We start from the raw sequence: 17,960 nt of genomic DNA on the forward strand, positions 1-17,960 counted from the left end.
CATGAAGCTAGAAGAAATTACAGTTTATTTTTCCCAGTAGTGGTGCCCTTACAAGAAGTTTCCCTGCTGGGAGACTATCCCTGTGGTTCCTGATTTGTAGACCTCTGTCATTTTTCAAGCCCTGTTCTTTAACCTTCCCAAATTATTTGAGTTCCCAAAGCCCTTTCAACCAATTCCCTTTTCCTTGGGTAACCTGAACTGACAATTGTCAGTTCAAAGACATTTGGTTCCTGTTGCTGGCAACCAAAGAACCTTGACTGAAACATTGTGCTAGGCACTAAGAGTACAGCAGTCAACAAGACAGACGAGGTTCCTACTCTCATGAAGTTTACATATTAGTGGAGAACATAGGTTTACTCAGCACTAAGATAAGAAACCCTAGATTAGGAAATGTCAGCCATTGCTTTCATATACTCATGTGCTTTAGACCGTTCATTCATTCATGCACACAAGAAATATATATGGAGTGCCTACAAGGTGCCAGACATTATAAGTATGAATTTAATCCATTTCATTTGTTTTGCCTAGTCAACAGAGGTATAACTAGGTCCTTCCTCCATTACTCCAAACTCCTTGTGTCCCCTGAATGTCTGAAGATCAAGACCAGAAACCCACCAATTAACCATAAGCCTGAGCTGTTGATACAAGCCTTACCTCCTCTTACACTTCCACCCCCTAACCTTCCCATATCGTTGGGTGCAGAGGAGGTGGGCCATCACAGATGGTCACTGTCTCCTTTGAGACTTCTTACAAAACAGTAAGGATTAAGGTCCTGGGCAGGAGCTTCCTCAAACTTTCCCCAGAGAGAGTTCGGTACTATTCAGTTTGCCAGCTTGCTCACAGGGTACCCAGAGCACAGCAGAGAATGAAAAACCAGAGCCTGTGCCCTGAAGCTCCAAGGGGCTTTGTAAGTTTGTTGACCAGTACTTAATAAAGAGTATTTGCCTGTGGTATTGAAAAATGGAGTCCTGCCTTACCCAAGCTGCCCTCCTCCAAACCTGGAATACCCCACTCTCAGCCGGACTAAATACTGCCCATGAAGGACTTCTCTTCCGCCATATCCTTGCTGTAATCATTCACTATTCCAATGTTTGTATCTGGTCTCCCCAAGTAAACAGTAAGCTGCTGGAGGTATTGGTCTAAGTGTGACACGTCTGAATCTTTCTCTCCACGTCAGGGCTCAATGAATGCTTGGGAGTTGATTGTTGACTGATAGCAGACCAAAGGTTCTAGAGTCTCTTTTCCATAATCACTTGGGTCTGTCTTCACACAAGTGTTAGCCATTTTTTGGTTCCAGGAAGAGCAAACCAAAGGATGCCTGAAAGATGTTTAATCAGTGTTTTCCCTACCATTTCAAACTGTCGTCTAATTTGCAAAAAACTCATGTTTTACTAATTAGCAGGAGGAGTCATGACAGGAATCATGAACTTTTCTATAAAATAACATTTCTGTTCTTGACAGCATGTCAGGTCATTAGAGACAGGCTGTACATTCATCACTCCAGCAGCAGCAGAACAATCAGGGTCCTATTATTTGCTGAAAAAAAATACAATCATGGGCATTTTCACTGCCAAAAATGATCCCCCAAAAGCATTTGCAGAATGTATATATTTGTAAACTTGCTAATTACACCCAAATCTTGTCCCTAAATCTGTTTTTGAATGAAGGTGACAACATTTGCAGTTCAAAGACATTTTCTAACATTCAAGACACTTTGTTCATTATTTATGTTAGTCTTTTCACACACACACACTCACTCGCTCCCTTACCTTCCTCTACAAAAATATACCCGTAAAGCCCTATAGGGAACAACGGTTGTGAGATTTCCTCAGGGCAAAATTTCCTAGGCAAAGGGATTGACTCTGAGGCAGATATTCAGGGGCCTAAGGGCCTACGTACTTTTTTAATGTTGCATGGGATGGTAGAGGGGCCAAAGAGGAGCCTAAGAGCTTTATACCAGTGATTGGCACCACTGCTCCCGTCTGTTTGGCAATCAGTGGTAAATCTTGCTTAGAGGATCCAGTGTGGTACCTTTAATGGAGCAGACATGGTGGGTGGGGCCATGAGGGGGTGAGAGGTAAGTGGGTGGGTGTTAGAAGGAGAAAGGGGTTAAGACATACTGTGTCTCACTGTGCCAGAAAATTTATAGACCTCATCTCATTTAAGCCTCACCTCAACTCTATAATGAATATACTATTACTATTACCACCCCTAGTCTCACATCTATGAATCTCTGTCACATCTCCAGCAAGAGCTGGGATTTGAACCCAGCTTTGCCGTCTCCACAGCCCACTGCACCATACATATTCACAAGAGTAATTGGGGACTTGATTTATGGTATTGAAACCCAGGAGTTTATCTTTCTTTCTTATTAGAAGGGTCTGACCCTCTTTATTTATTTATGTATTCATTTATTTATTGCTTGAAGAGATAATATAATCTCTCAGCACAGGATTCAAAAAATATAAAGAGGTATCGGGTGAAAAGTACATCTCCCTTCCTCCCTTGCTCCCAGATACCCAGTTCCCCTTCCTGAAGGCAACCACTGATACCAATTGATTGTGTATCCTTCCAGAATTTTCTTCTCTTTACTCATTTCTACCCAAGGCCAAATGCAAGCAGCCTACCTGGCTGGGAAGCCTCAGTGGCAGTATTGGCGATGAGATTAAGAAGGCCACCCATGGTGCTTAGCTACAGAGTGCAAAGCAGGCAAAATTCATCTTCAGCGCTCACTCTGTTGCCTTTGGGTGACTCTTCTCGCCTCCATCCCCCTACAGTTCTGCTCACCCTGACCTGTTCTTTCCTCTCTAGGGACAACCACCAGCTTCAAACAACTCTGATTCTGTGACATTCCTCAGGACCCTGCTTGCTGTTCCCTCAGAGGATGTCTTGGCTGAGAAATTCCTCCCCACTGAGGAATTCATGAGTGTCTGTGGATTGATGAGCCACCCTTTTCACAAAACATGTTTACATTTTGACAAGGGGCTTCAATCAAAAGAGTGACTTGAATAATGGGGATTTCAGGCGCTTTGCACAGGCCAACAGGATAGAGTTTTTTTCCAAAAGGTGCGACTTTCTGGCTCTTTCTATTTGCTTCCCCTGTGGCTGTCAGGCCAACTGGCCAGCTGGAAACTTTGGCCACCTGAAATCGTTTGGCTCTCAGGGCAGTAAGGGCCTTGATCTTCATTTTTTTTCTTTCAGAATGTGGACACTTAGACTTTTTGAAACAAAATGTCCAATGCTGTAGACCTTTCTCCCCTAATATATCATAACTCTAGGCTCAAATCTTATCTAAAAGGAGAAACAACTATAACAATGAATAGAATTAGTCTGACTTTAATATTCACTAAATGCTATCTCATTCTTCCCCTTCCAAAATAATATTTAGAATATAAAGTTGGAGCAGATGGCTTCGCAAATTCAACATTTTTCCCAATCTGGGGGTGGGGGGAGGCGAGTATCTCTGCTGGGAATTATTGAAGACATCTTTGTATGTGAATGAAATTCATTTTGATTTCATCAGGTTATATTCTTCTCACATAAGTAGGCACAACTTCGCAACTCAAGGAAGAGAAACAGTAGGGATCTTCATCAAAACCATCTGCATTAAAGAAGAAAGGAACATTTTCAGCCGTGGCATTGGGGACTTGGCACATAGTAGAAGCATAAGAAATTTTTATCAAATGAAGGAATGAATAGAAGAATTAGAAAGGAATTGAAAGTTGTGGTGCTTTCCTTGGATAGTTTAACATAAATCCAGGATGAATTAATCCATCCTGACAGCACCGTTTAGGCAATTACAAGTGCATGTGTTCTTCCTGCATTGTGAATAATAGGCTGTGTTAATCACAGTAACTGTAACCTAGGGGAAGATATTCACGGACAAACCTTGGAGGCCTCCATGAAGAGACAACATAAAATGGTAACACACACAGAGCTATATCCCCTATGAATTTGATATTCTTGCTCTGAAGCTTTAGCTGTTTCTCAAGCCTGAGAGTACCCAGTGGTACAGAGGGCATAATTTTTCACTCTGTGCTAATGGAATCAAGCTTCTGGCTGCCACAAGTCTGATGGCAGCATCCAGATTGCAGTTTTAGAACCTGTGGCCCAAGATGCTGGACTGCTTGCCCTATTGACTGAGTTACTGCCACAACTGATGTGCATTTTGATACCGGCTGCAGGCCCCTAGGCTCTCCAGATCTATAGCTTGGTACAACAACATCAAAATCTTGGACATGGTATTGGTTACTGCTCCTCTGAAGAAAAATATGTACAGGGGGCTGGCCTCATGGTGTAGTGGTTAAGTGCACGCATTCCGCTGCTGGCGGCCCGGGGTTTGGATCCCGGGCATGCACTGACACACCGCTTGTCAGGCCATGCTGTGGCAGCGTCCCATATAAAGTGGAGGAAGATGGGCACGGATGTTAGCCCAGGGCCAGTCTTCCTCAGAAAAAGAGGAGGATTGGCATGGATGTTAGCTCAGGGCTGATCTTCCTCACAAAAAAAAAAAAAAGAAAAGAAAAATATGTACATTTGGGCTGTATATTTGCTAATGAAACAATATCCCCCGGGGATAGCAGGGAAGCCAATACTAACTAACCCCCTGCAAAAATATTTCCCAATCTGCTCCAACTATTATCTACTAAACAGCTTCCACGACTCATGCCCTCTATCTGCCATGGCTCCCCAGTGCCTCCATATGAGCACCAGAACATATCTGCAAGTTAGCTGGCAAGAGTTTGATGGACACTTTGGCCAGGGAAAGATTTTTTTCATATGCACCAACTTTCTCATACAGAAATGAAGACTGAGACTCTGTACACTAGCCAACCAGCCTAAACTGGAAAACAGTGTTGCTTCACACAGGCCTGAAGCTGGTGGGCACTTTGGAGATTATCCATCCTAGCCCCCTCATGTTGAAGGTAGAGAAAATGTAGCTTCAAGTAGGGAAGTGATGTGCCCAGGTCACAGAGTTAGTGACAGAGCTGGGATTAGAGCCAAAGCCTTCTGACTCCAAGTTCGGTGCTTTTTTTTTTACCCACCACACTGCTTCCAGATTGGCAGCAACCCTTGGAAATAGAACTGTTGTGTGGAGCCGACATAATGAAAACTACAAGTGGATAAGGCAGTTCTACCACCAGCTCCGAGAAGGTGGGAGAATGAATACAGCCAGGCCACCAAAGGTGTTCTGTGTGTGTGAGCTGGAGTTGACTTTGGTCCTTAAGAAAGGAAACCAAAGGCCACTGCACCATCATTTAAATGGAAGCACGGAACACAGAATCATCACAACATCAACTTGAGTTCTTGAGTTCTTGCTCATTTTGCCTTTCTCTTTACTTTAGACCTTTAGACCAATCCTTTCCCTACACTTTCCCTCCCAACACCCATCTCCACCTCAACTTCTGTCTCTGTACCTAGAAATTTGGCTTCCTGTGGAAGAAGGTAAGCATCTAAGAGTGATGTGCAGCTCAGTGGATATTCTTGGTGGGGTATGATGAACACTAGCCTGAGAGCCAGGAGACCTGAGTTCCGACCCCAGTTCTGCTGCTGATGGGCTGAGTGACTGTCCATAAGGTGTTTTCTTTTTTCCTGTTTAAGGTTCCTCATCTGTAAAATGAGGGGATTGCACTGGACAATGGCGAAGGTTCTTCCTGCTTTTAACAGTCTACGACAATTGTTTTTAATAACCAATGATTTTTTTGACCTTCAATCTCTTCTCTCCTCCATTAATAATCTACCAGATCTGTACATAGTAAGTTCACTAGGTGCTTCTAAACACACTTTCTCAGCCAAAAATGAACCCAGGTATATACATGCACATGTGCATTTAGTTTTGAGGAGGAAGTATTTCCCAAGACCGTGTATGTGGCCTCACATTAATTCAGTATCTCTGAAATATAAGTGTAGACAACATAGCATTTTCTCTCACCATTTGGGAAGCTTATTTCTGAAGGAGTGCCTTGTGCGAAGCCTAAAGGCTTGAAAGTGGAACTAGTTACAGTTGACTTAAGGGATGGTGTCAACAATTTTTGCTTGAAGGTTTTCTTCAGTCTTTCCTTTTTATACCCAACATTTAGCTCACACCTGCTGCAATCTGAAAAGACACCAAACAAGTTAAAAACATAAACTTCACTAAATTCTACACTTCAAATGGGCAAATTATATCTTAATAATCCTGTTAAAAAATACAAAGCCCAATGTACAGAGTGTTCATTGTGGGTACCTCAAGGAGTCAGCTTTTCTATGAAGTTGTAAGAAGTAAGTTTGAACTGTAATGTGTGGTACAGCAGAGCCAACTCACTTACCAAGGATGCCTGCTTTCCCTAGAGCCTGGCACAGGGACCAGCAGGTTACTGACATGCCCAGCATAAAGGAGCAGGATCTCTGTGCTACGTATAGAATCTTTGAGTTCAAGCACTGCCTTCTCTAAAGGAAATAGACTGAGCTTTGCATTGAGACTGAGTGAAGCTGCCTGAATTAGATAGAAGAGGCTTTGGATACATAGAAAATCAGTTTGCCTGGACTGCAGATATTCTCAGAGGCAACATCAGACTCCACTACATTTCCCACTGTGCGTGAAGGGCCATCGGTCCATCTGGGCAGCCCACCAGCTGGGCATCTTAGGGATGCTGCAAGTTCTCTCCACCTGCACCATCACTCCTTGCTTCCCACATCTTCTCAGCCCACTGTTGGTTACAGGCCAGAAAGGCCCTGTGACCCAGTGCCTAGAACACAGTAGGCACTCCATCAATGTTCTTTTAATTGAATCGAGACTCAGTAGACAGCAAGGACAAGCAATCCAAGGAATCTGGGCCAAAAGAGAAGCTTTATTAAGTTAAAATATGGCCCAAGTCACATCTTTCATCTGACTTCATTCATCTCAGCCCAAAAGTACAAATCTTTTTCATGACATGAAAACAGCCTCCATTTGATGTTGATGCTGTATGAACTCAAATCAGGAAACAAGATAATCTGATGCATTTTGTCAAACCTGTAAATTCAAAACCTTACCCAAACTGACATCTTACCAGAAGAGTTATTCAGTTGCAACCACCTGCAACAGAGGTGTATCTGCCACTGCTCCCGGACATTCTCCTTCATCGCACAGTGGAATACAAAAATGAGGAATCCTAAGCCAGGAGAAGAAGGTCAGTCTTTTTAAGCTTCTTTCACTCACTGTCACCAATGCCCACACTCAGGTTTACTCTTGTCATCATTGATACTTCTTCTAAGGAACCCCAGGGTCATTACTGTCTTTCTGAGCTCATCTTTCCAGCCTCCCTCCCAAAGGCAGTGATGGCAAGAAGATCTCAAGACTTCATGTCAACCACAGTTTTTCCCCTGGGCTGCTGTCCATCCTAGAGCTTGAGAGATGAGGCCTGCAATGGGAACCAGCCTCTGAGATGGCTCTCAATGATCCCCACATCCTGGCATACACATCCTTTTGTAGTCTCCTCTCATATTGTACCAACAGAATATGGCAGAAATGATAGCATGTCACTTCCAAGATTAGTTTATAAAAGACATTGTGGCTTCTCTCTCTCTCTCTCTCTCTCTCTCTCTCTCTCTCCCTCTCCCTCTTATCACTTACTCCGAAGGAAGCCAAGTGTTATGTCTTGAGGACACTCTGACAGCCCTGTAGAGAGGACCACATGGTGAGGAACTGAAGCTTCCAGTCCACAGCCGTGTGAGTGAGGCTTCCTGGAAGCAGATCCTCAAGCCCCAGTCAGGTCTTCGGATGCCTGCAGCCCTGGCTGACAGCTTGACTGCGACTTCATAAGGACTCTTGTCCCTGAGCCAGAACCACCCAGCTAAGCTGCTCCTGAATTCCTGACCCTCAGAAACTACGTAAGATAATAAGTGCTTGTTGTTTTAAGCTGCTAAAATTTGGGAGTAATAACACAGCAATAAATAACTGATACACATGTTTTTTGGCACTGTGTGGAAACCATGAATTTGGTGCCCTCAATTTCCACTGCCAGCTCTGAGTTTGTCCTGCAAGTGGGGAAGAGATGCTGAGGGTATCCACCAGCAATTCTGGCCATTTCTCATCCCCACACTCTAAAATATCTCCTTCAGGGGATGAAAGTAGGACTCAAGATGATCCTGATTGCAAATGCCCTGGAGAGCCAATTGTATTTCCTAAAGTTTGGGGGTGGACTTAGCAGAAATAACTCTTGTCAACAGCCTGAATTTTATTTATGGTCCATGCTAAAAGTCTTTTTATTCACAAAGCCTTCCCAGATGCCTCAAACTGAAACTCATCTTTCCCACTTCTGAACTCCCATAACACTTTTTTTCTTGTAATATTTGCCATGTTTAGCCATATTATTCTCCACGTATTGCCCATCTCTCCACTTAGCTGTCAAGTCTTCGAGGGCTGAGGTATCTTTCTCTTTCATCTTTGTATCGCGTCTCTCTTTGCCTCCAGTACTATGTGTGGCAGCTCAATAGATGTTTGTTGACTTGAACTCCAAGGCACTTAACACAAAAACTCTCACAGCCTTCTGCAACCTTAGTGATACCTTCTTGGGCCTCAAAATATTTCTTTTGGGCCAAGTGCAGTTTGGAAACTTTTGTTCTTTATATAAGGTTCAGCTTGCCTCCTCACTGGCCAGTTGTTCTGAAGGTAAATGATGAGTGATGGATTGGAGTGGTCTTAACTCATTGCAGGATGAGCACAAATCACTAGTAAATGCCCCCAAAGCTCATTTCAGCTAGGGCATTAGTGGAAGTAAGGAATCTTGATTGAGGCGAGTGAGAGTCTCCTGCCATTCTGCCCTGGTTTGGCCCTTCCTCCTACCAGCACCAAACTCAGTTTGGGAGGCTTTGTTTCAAGAAGATGATGGCAAATGGAAGGATTCAGGAATAGACTGAACAAGAATAGGGATGGACTTGAAGAAAGGCTGAAAGAGCTGGGGTGTTGTCATTTGGATGAGAGAAAACTTGGAGCGAGGAATATAGGGTGGGGAGAGAGGGTAGCTAAAGTCACAGATCTGAAAGGGCTGTCATGAAAAGGAGAAACTAGGCTTGTTCTGTGTAGTTGCCAGGTTAGAACTCAGAGCAATGGGAGAAAGCTACAGAACAACCATGTAATAACAAATCACAGCTAGTGTTGACTAAGCAATGACTATATCATAGGCATTGTGCTATTAGTCTTGTTTTTACAGATGAGAGACCTCAGAGTCCAAGAAGTCTAGTAAACTTGACCCTGTCACAGAGCTAATATTGGTCTGGCAGCGTCAGGACTGAAAACAGGCAGTCTGACTGCAGAGCCCAAGGTCTTAACCACTGCACTATACTACCCTCAGGAAAGGATGACCCAGGTAAGATTCAGAGCTGATTAGAAGCTACAACGGCAATCACATTACAATACACAAATTTATCAAATCAACATGTTGTTCGCCTTAAAATTACACAGGATATATGTCAGATATAGTTCAATAAAGAGAAAGAGAAGTTCAATGCCCTGCTTTATGGAATGGTGAGCTCTGTGTCTCCGGAGTTTCAGGTAGAGGCATGTGACTTCTGTCACTCCATGGGAAACTGGATTGGGAAGATCTTGATTCCCAGGCCCCAGCCCTGAGACTCTCTGATTCCGGATGGGAGACAGCAATCTGGAGGCTAAACAGTATGACATGTCCCACCATGTCCCCTGAGGTCTTGATCTCCATTTGTAACCAAACAACTGGGGTGATGAATCCAGCAGCGTTCACTGGTTTTCTGAGCAGCAGCCACCTGAAAGGTGGTGCAGCAACCTGATGAGAGCAAATCCCAGTCTCAGAGCAGGTAAAACTCCTCCAGCTTCAGCACAAACAAGGGGCAACAGTGACAACAAGCACCCATTGGGGCTCTGATTTCCTGCATGGAGTTTATTCATTCTCAGACTTAAAGGTTATTCTGTGAATTCTAATGAGCTGCCTGCCAGCTCTCCCTCTCTGCCTGACAGCCTTCCTTTTTCTTTCCAATAACAGATTGATCTGCTTACGCACTAGAACACAGGCATGAAGGAAGATGTCAGGTTTTTGTCACCTGCATTTTTATTTGTGCATCCCTCCTTCAGAATGGCTCATCATGAGCATAAGTTTTTCACACTTGACCACAGGGCAACTTCCTTTGGCCAGAATTGCAAACTTGCCATCTGTCTTTTAAATGGCTATTTTGTTCCCTTGTTTCATTGCCTTCTTGTTTTGAGTATTTGGGGTGTGTGTGTGTGTGTGTGTGTGTGTGTGTGTGTCTGTGTGTGTGTAATTTGAGTTTGAAACTCAGGGCTCTGAAAACACCCTCTCTGCAAGATGGCACATTCTATCTTGTAGGTGGGACTAGAACTAGCAACCCTAGGTGCTTGATTGACACAAAGCGTATCTGACAGAGACAGCTTGGCTCTGTTGATGCTGGGGCTATAAGACTTTGGTTTTAGTCCTCGGAGATCCCCATTGGATTCTGCTCCTACCCATGTAGGCTTCCTGCTTAGATACTGCTTTCCCCTTCCACCATAGGAGTGGAGTGCTTGCTGTTTTGAAAACACCTCTCTCTCCTTTTTAAGCTCTAAACTGCTTTGCTTTCCTCTTCATTTGTCAGCTTTCTCTTTAACCCCTCTTTTCATAGGGTAAGTGCGTTTCTCCTCAGAGTTAGTGAGCCGAAAGAAGCCTGGAGTGATTGCTGAGGAAGAAATCTGCACAGGCACCTGGTTCCTAATCCACTTCTGTACACATTCTACACCAAGGCTGGTTGGTACTTAAAGCATGCTACTGAGACCAGGGTATCTCAGTGTAGGCCAGGTAGTTCTGTCAAGAGGTAAAGTATACAACCATCACCAGGGCCTCAGTCAGCAATGTAGGATACAACCAAGTGCTGGTAGCCTCAAAAAGTGAACCAAGTGAGAGTGGTGTGGAGAGCTCCTAAAAATTTTATCCCTACTACCAGAAGGAATAAAGATGGCATTTGGAGGAAGAACAACACATTTTGTGTCTTTTTACATTCCAGTCAGAATATGGCTATATAAGGTTCGCAGAATCTGGTGGGACAGAAAGTTTCAGTTGATACACTTCATTGCTCTAAAATGAGATGGTTCCTTGAATCATAAGACATGAGGGCAAAAACTGTCTTATTCTAGATTCCTCCCCCATCTCTCTGCAGCACCTTGCAAATGCTGGCATATAACTGCACACCAATTCATATTTCCCAAGGTTCCTCAGGGGCTAATAACCACAGTGACAAAGTGTTCTGAAGTTTTTTTAAATGCTGGGTTAAAACAAATTTTTGAAGGTTTTTATTTTCCCCCAGCAGTATAGGAATACTGAGTTTTTACCATGCTAACACATATTGTGCCATTTCAAGAATGGGGGAATGTAATTTGCCACATTTCCCAAACTTCTTTGACCATAGAACTCTTTTCCTTGCTGGAGCATCATATGGGACCACCAGTGGACCGTACCCTGGTAAAAGGGTTTATTGAGGGAAGAAATAGTTCAGAGCAGTAGGGAGATCCTAACTCAATGGACTGCCCAAGTTGACTCACAGCCTGTCCCATTAACCCAAAAGAACTGGGCCAAACCCGAGGATAAGAGCATGGGGTGGAGTTTGAGACTCCCAGGAAATCATTCCTCATGGCTCTTCCCCTCAAGATTTTTTAATAGGCAAAATCAGGTTAAAATGAACATCAACAATTACTCAGAGGTGTATTAACCAGATCCCTAGCTTTTACTTGTCATGTCATCTTGGCCTACCATTTAATTATTTCATCATCATTTGCTCCTTTCACCAGAAAATAGGGAGGAGATTAAAGAACTATAGAGCCATTCACTTAGGCTCATCTAATTCAACCAGTTGTGGTGACTTTTTCAAGGTTGATTTGTAGCAAAACCAGGACTAGAACCTTGGCCTCTTGCCTTGGCCCACTGCTCTTTGCTCTTTACCTTCTTTCCTCTAGGACTCTATGATTTCCTAGCCTGGCTCCTTCCCACAATATTAGGATATCTGATGCAGCCAGAATCTATGCGGTCAAAAGTTTAATGTTTCTGCTGTCCAGTAATTGCTATGTTCAACTGGATGGTGCCCTTCAAAATGTCAACATAAGTGTGAATCTGTACACTTATGAGCACAATGTGTTGATGCAATGAATATTGTAAGAAGTATTGACAATCAGTTCTTGATATAGACATTGCCAATTAGCTAGAGTTGAGTTAGCACTCTAGGCTTCTCTCTACATCCCTGAGTAAGAGAGAGTGGGCTCATTTAATGAAGCCCTAACATTTAGCTAATGTTTCCAATGTCTGCCTGTCAACTCATTGACAGCAGAAGCCTCTTGGAGTATCTTTTCCTCCTCTGGATCCCTGAAAGGTGAGATTATTTTCCAAAGCAGCAAAAGCTTTGGTGGAGGTCTAGCTAGCCACAGAAAGTACAAAGAACAGCAGTTACCTTGCAAACTGTTAAAAATGGCAAAAAGATACAAGAAAAAGATCCTCACAGGTCCCCAGGCAAAAAAGGCAAACCCCCAGGTGAGACCAAGTAAGAATGTCAGGCTTGTTGTGCTTTTGAGGTCATGCAGGATCATCTTCTGCTGAGTCCTCTGGCTTTGGGGTGTCATGGAATTCAATTTAGCAAGAACAGTGCAGAACATGGAGAGATTCATGAGAAATACGAGGCAAAAATAAGCCACAACTGAGATGTAAAAGACAGAATCGTCTTTAATCCAACAACTGTAAGAGACAAAGAAGAGAAGACCATTGTGAGGTAGAAAAACACAAACTCATAGTTTTCAGTGAGACTCTGAAGATCACCTAGTCAGTTTCATTTCTCCTGAGAACACCTAGACCTAGAGAGACAAAATCTTGACAGAGTTCACTCACACTCACTGGGGGCAGAGCTGGGACTAGAACCCTAATCTCCTGAGCCCCAGTCCAGGGTTCTTTCCAGCATCTAGTTAGAAATCCTAGAGGATATTTCTGTCCTACATATGCAGAAACGTCTCATTCCAATTCCCTAGGAGGCTACTCTCTTTCTCAACAGCAGAAAAACAAATTATGTATTTCCCCCCAAAGTGGCTCTCACCACCCTCCATCCTACACTTGAGCTTTTATTTGCAGGATGAATTCCGCTTTGCATGATAAATATCACAATAAAAGGACATGAGCAGTGACTGGCTTTTCTGAATGCTATATCAAACAATGATGAGATAATCAGAGTTAATGAAAATGCAACAAAAAGAGGACAGCTCTAGTTGTATTGCTTTCAATATGATGTATATTTTAAACCTCCCACCACAGTTACAGGTTTGGACTACAAAAGGCAACACCGGCCACTGGATTGATTAGTGGTTCTACAGTTTCTATTAAATAAGACATATGTGGTGATTCATATGAACAAATATTTTATCTAATATCATTTCCAATTACTGGAGGTGTTACCTCTGATTTTTGAACACAGACAAGCTTCACTAATTTAAATGTGTGTCAACTTAGCTGAGACCTCTTTTCCAGAACCGGGAAAATCCCTTGTGGTCATATTGTTCATGTTGGTGTGGATACTTTCATGTATTTGTGAGTTTGTGTGTGCTTGGAGGCAGTGGCGGGGGGAGCTTTTAATTTCCCTAATGGAGACTAATACTTAGGGTTCCTTGAATATCATCTTTAGCCTTAAAGAAGGATATAGAAAACTCTTAAAAAGTGGCAGAGCTATATGTTTGGATAGAGAATCATCTCCAAGACACATTGTTAAGTACCAAACAATGTCTATCTACACTTTGGGTAACAAAGCGTGCAAGAGAGTATCCATACACATTTGATTATTGGTAATAAGAGTTGCATCAAGGGAAAGAAGCTGGGTAGCTGGGGGTTGGGAATGGGGCTTACTTTTCATCCTCTACCCTTTTGTACATTTGAATTTTGTACCATGTGCATGTATTACTTCTTCAAAATATAATTATTTTTGAAAAAGCTCTTAGTGCAGTCTACCTCTTACTAACCAATTCACACATGAAAGGACTCTTGTCAGGGGGAGTGGAGTTGGTTTTGTTCTGGTTTTGCTTTTGCTTTTGATCTTTGAAGAAGAGCCACCTTTAGACAGAGACTGGGGACCCTTTAAGTCACAAAACAGGCAAGGAGGGAGGATGGAGGAGGAGATGAGATGGAAGGGAAGAGAAAAGAGAGAGAAAGAAAGGGTAACAAGGAATTATAATCAGAAGGCATCTGCTGGAAAGGGCAATAAAATTTTGACCTTCTGGAAACTGTCATCTGAATATGAAAGACAGAGGAGTCTGGGGGGCAAGACCTCCTATATTTGATTCCAATCCAGTGAGAGAGGAAATCTATAGCAAGAAAGAACTTGAGAGGCAATGATAAAAAGAATGGATATGGGTACATAATAAACAATCAGAGTGTCATACGTGGAAGATAAACTAACACATGGACAAAGAGAACAGATTAGTGGTTACAGAGGGGAAGAGGGTTGGGGGGTGGGCATAAGGGGCAAAGGGGCACATATATATGGAGACTGACACATAATAATGTACAACTGAAATTTCACAATGTTATAAACTATTATGACCTCAACAACAACAAAAAAAACTATCAGAGTGTGAAATGAGACTGTGCAGTCTAAAAAACTACATGGTAACTATCTCCAGACCTGTAAAAGAAGGTTCTAGAGAGGTAGAGCGAAGTGAATGGCTAGTCTCTTGTGGCTGCGGATGAGAAAACCAAAGAGATGGGCTTACACATATAAAGAAAAGAAGAAATAAAGAAAAGAATAAACAGGACAACAAAGCCGAGCCAGTTTGCAAAGGAAAGTGGTGGAGTCTTCTTCAGGGGAGAACTTTGTTGTTGGACGGTAGAAAATGTTTCCAACTCATCTCAGTATGTCTTTATAGTGACCACTCCAACTCTTTCCAACTTCTGTGAGCTTTCTAATCATAATCACAATAGCTGTCAGTTATGTAGCACTTGCTGTGGAACCGGCCACATGCTAAGCACTTTCTATACATGATTTGTCATTTTAATTTGCACACAACGTTGAGAGCAAACATTATTATCCCCATTTCCCAGAGGAGGAAATGGAAGTAAGAGGTAAGGTAACTTGCCCAAGGTCATACAGAGCCCAGGCACCTAACCATCATGTGAGTGTGCCCATGACTGTGTTTAGGTTAGAAAGGCTGAGGCTGAGTCCTCCCTAAAGCCAGCGTCAAGACCAAGCCGTAGGCCTGGAACACCCCACCATACCCTGATGGTCAAGGGCATCACTGTCTGAGAAGCAGAAATGCTGGTACTTACAATGGAGTCTTTGAGCTCAGAATTCCATACACATCTTTTTTCACACTGAGTATAATTGCCACCATGATCGCTGGGATTCCTAGAGTGGGGAAGCAAGCCAAAGGCATCCCATTAGGAAGCGGGGGAGAAATCCTGATCAATGACTGTGGGCATTGATACATTAAGACACTGTTTAAAAGAGCCACAGATGTGCGGGCATCAGAATACCATTGTTTGCAAAATGTTTGTGAATTCTTCCAAGTTAAACATTTCTAGGAGTTCTCCAATCTGCTAAACTAAACAGCATGCCAATGGCTCCAATATAACGCCCACTGGTTATTAAAAATAGCTCAAGCGCCAAAAAATCAACTTGGCAATAGAAGTATCTAGTTCATCGGAATACAAGTTTGCATCAAGCATTTCTTCTCAGATGATGGGCCGCCAATTTTTTCTCCCTTTCTATACCGCCCCTTAGTTCCCAGCATCTTTCTGTCTAGGTCACCTTGGAGGAAGAGCACAGGCAATCAGCTGCAACCTTCAGTGATTTTCTGACAGGGGAGCTGTTTCCCCACTCATTACTAGTTTGACATTTTGACTAGATTGACCAGTTAACAACCAGCCAATTCAGCCAGACTATAATAAAGCAATCCGTTCAGTCAAAGTGGTCAAACGTGATGTGAGTATAGACACAGGGTTTAAAAATCCCATTTCACATACATTTGCAAAACTTAAATGATTTCATTGTTCCTAACAATGTACTGCTCCTAAACTGAGTATTAAACCCGCACACATTTTAGAGGTTTTGTAAGATATTTTCCAAAGCTGTTCTGACCCCAAGAGTGCCAAACATATGTGTCCTATTCTGTGACAAACAGGACAGTCCCTTCTAACGTGTACATGACATACCTAACACAGTTCCTAGCATGATGTAGATGTTTAAAAAATACCTGTTGAGGCCAGAAGGGAGGGATGGAGGGAGGCCTCATATTCAAGATGGAAGTTGTGAGGCAATCTCTAAGCTGTGTTTACATTTTGATAATTAAAACAAAAAAGATCCCTACTGGTTATAAAAAAAAAAGTGGACAAATCTATTGCCTTGGACAGGGGTTTAGATAAAGGAATAAAACCTTTTCAACAGGTTGCTTTGGCATTAGGAAGATAGAACTTCAAACATAAACAGATGCTAATATTTATTTTCCTTACAGTTGATTGCATTGCATAATATTTATTGATTTAATTTTTTAATTGAAGTATAATTGACATACAATATCCTATTAGTTTCAGGTGTACATCATGGTGATTTGATATTCATATACATTATGAAATGATCACCATGATAAGTCTAGTTACCATCTGTCACCATACAAAGTTATTACAATATTATTAACTACATTCCCTATGCTGTACATTATTTAAATGCTCTGAAACTCCCTGTAGTGGGACACCTCTGCAGTGGCTCCCTGGTGACCTTGCAGGTAGCCATATAGGCTGAGCAGGCAAAGGCTTGAACAGCAGCTGGTTTGAATTTTGGCAGAATGCCTTATGATCTTCCACGAATTCAAGAAGACGACAGGCCTATGAGGAGGTGCTCTGAGGCTATCTCCTACTCGCCCGCCTATCTCCTCTGGGAGGCTGTCATAAGACAGTTTCTCATCACCTCCCAGGTTCTGAGGCGGCGTGGGGCTTTGCACCCTGCCCCCCTCACAACAGAGCTGCAGAATATAAAACCACATAGCTTCAGTTTCGAACCGGCTCCTCAGCAACAGGGAATCCCACAGCTTGTGTGGCAGCCATCTGTTCCCTTTCGTTTTGGTGTCATTCTTTATAGTGTGTAGGACAAGGACTTGGGAGCTGGCACCATCAGCTACTCTTCCTTTCACCGTCTATGTAAGTAATCAACTGAATCTGAAAGTGGCTCGTTGTATCTTTACTGGTTGAGCCAGTCAGCCCTTGGCTTTGGCTTGAGGATGTACTTGACACCCCCCAAATTTTTCCTGCCTCCAAGTACCAAGCCTTAGCCTTTGCTGCCTCTCCCTGTACCCCAGGAAGTGTGTGGAATGAGAAGATCACAGAGGTAAGAAGCATGCTCTGGGGGACAGCGACGTTTAAGGAGCAAGTGAAGGAGGAAGGGTCTGAAAAGGAAGCTGAGAATGAATGATAAGGAGGGAGAGCGAAAGCCAGGATTGAGTGCTGTTTACAGCCCCTTCACACTTAGCCATATGTGGGTTCTCTGCTTTTTGGATTATTCATGAAGACTCTTCCATAACGTTTTTCAATCTTCTGGTTGACTCAAGGTGAGGGCTGCCAGGCATAAAGAGAAGTGTATTGACTGCTTTGGGCTGTGTTTCTGATGGATTCCAAAGTGTACTAAAACAATATTTTAGATTATGCTTTAGTATTTGCCTGTCTTTGCTCCCTACGTTAGCATGGATAATAGCATTGACTGCATGGCCAGTGAAAGCATGTACTATGTTAATGAACTCATTAAAAGGATGAGTAGCTAATTGGGAAGCTATTGTCTTCACAAAGGCAGTGGAAGACAAATCTATCTTCCTATGTATCCTATGCATCCCACTTAACATGCATCTCCTATGTGTCCAACGCATTTTCTGAATTCAAAATCTGTTTTGAAAAGGCAAAGAGTGGGGGAGGAGCTGAGCTGTCTCAGAAATACAGGAAAGCAAACCAATGAAGTGACATTTAAATTAG

General features: G+C 42.9%; 1 protein-coding gene across 1 annotated transcript in view; it reads right to left on the reverse strand.

The window, feature by feature from the left end:
* Positions 1–1,495: 1,495 nt before the first annotated feature.
* Positions 1,496–17,960, reverse strand: part of ADGRG4 (adhesion G protein-coupled receptor G4) — a 92,763-nt gene continuing 76,298 nt past the window's right edge. Inside the window, 7 exon segments of the mRNA XM_004441654.2 lie at positions 1,496–1,536; positions 2,628–2,691; positions 3,540–3,601; positions 5,933–6,097; positions 7,032–7,133; positions 12,424–12,704; positions 15,273–15,351. Of these exon segments, the coding sequence (XP_004441711.2) occupies positions 1,496–1,536; positions 2,628–2,691; positions 3,540–3,601; positions 5,933–6,097; positions 7,032–7,133; positions 12,424–12,704; positions 15,273–15,351 (794 nt within the window).

This window comes from Ceratotherium simum, chromosome X (genome assembly GCF_057802395.1).
Source record: "Ceratotherium simum simum isolate JZ-2026a chromosome X, ASM5780239v1, whole genome shotgun sequence".
NCBI classification, from domain to species: domain Eukaryota; kingdom Metazoa; phylum Chordata; class Mammalia; order Perissodactyla; family Rhinocerotidae; genus Ceratotherium; species Ceratotherium simum.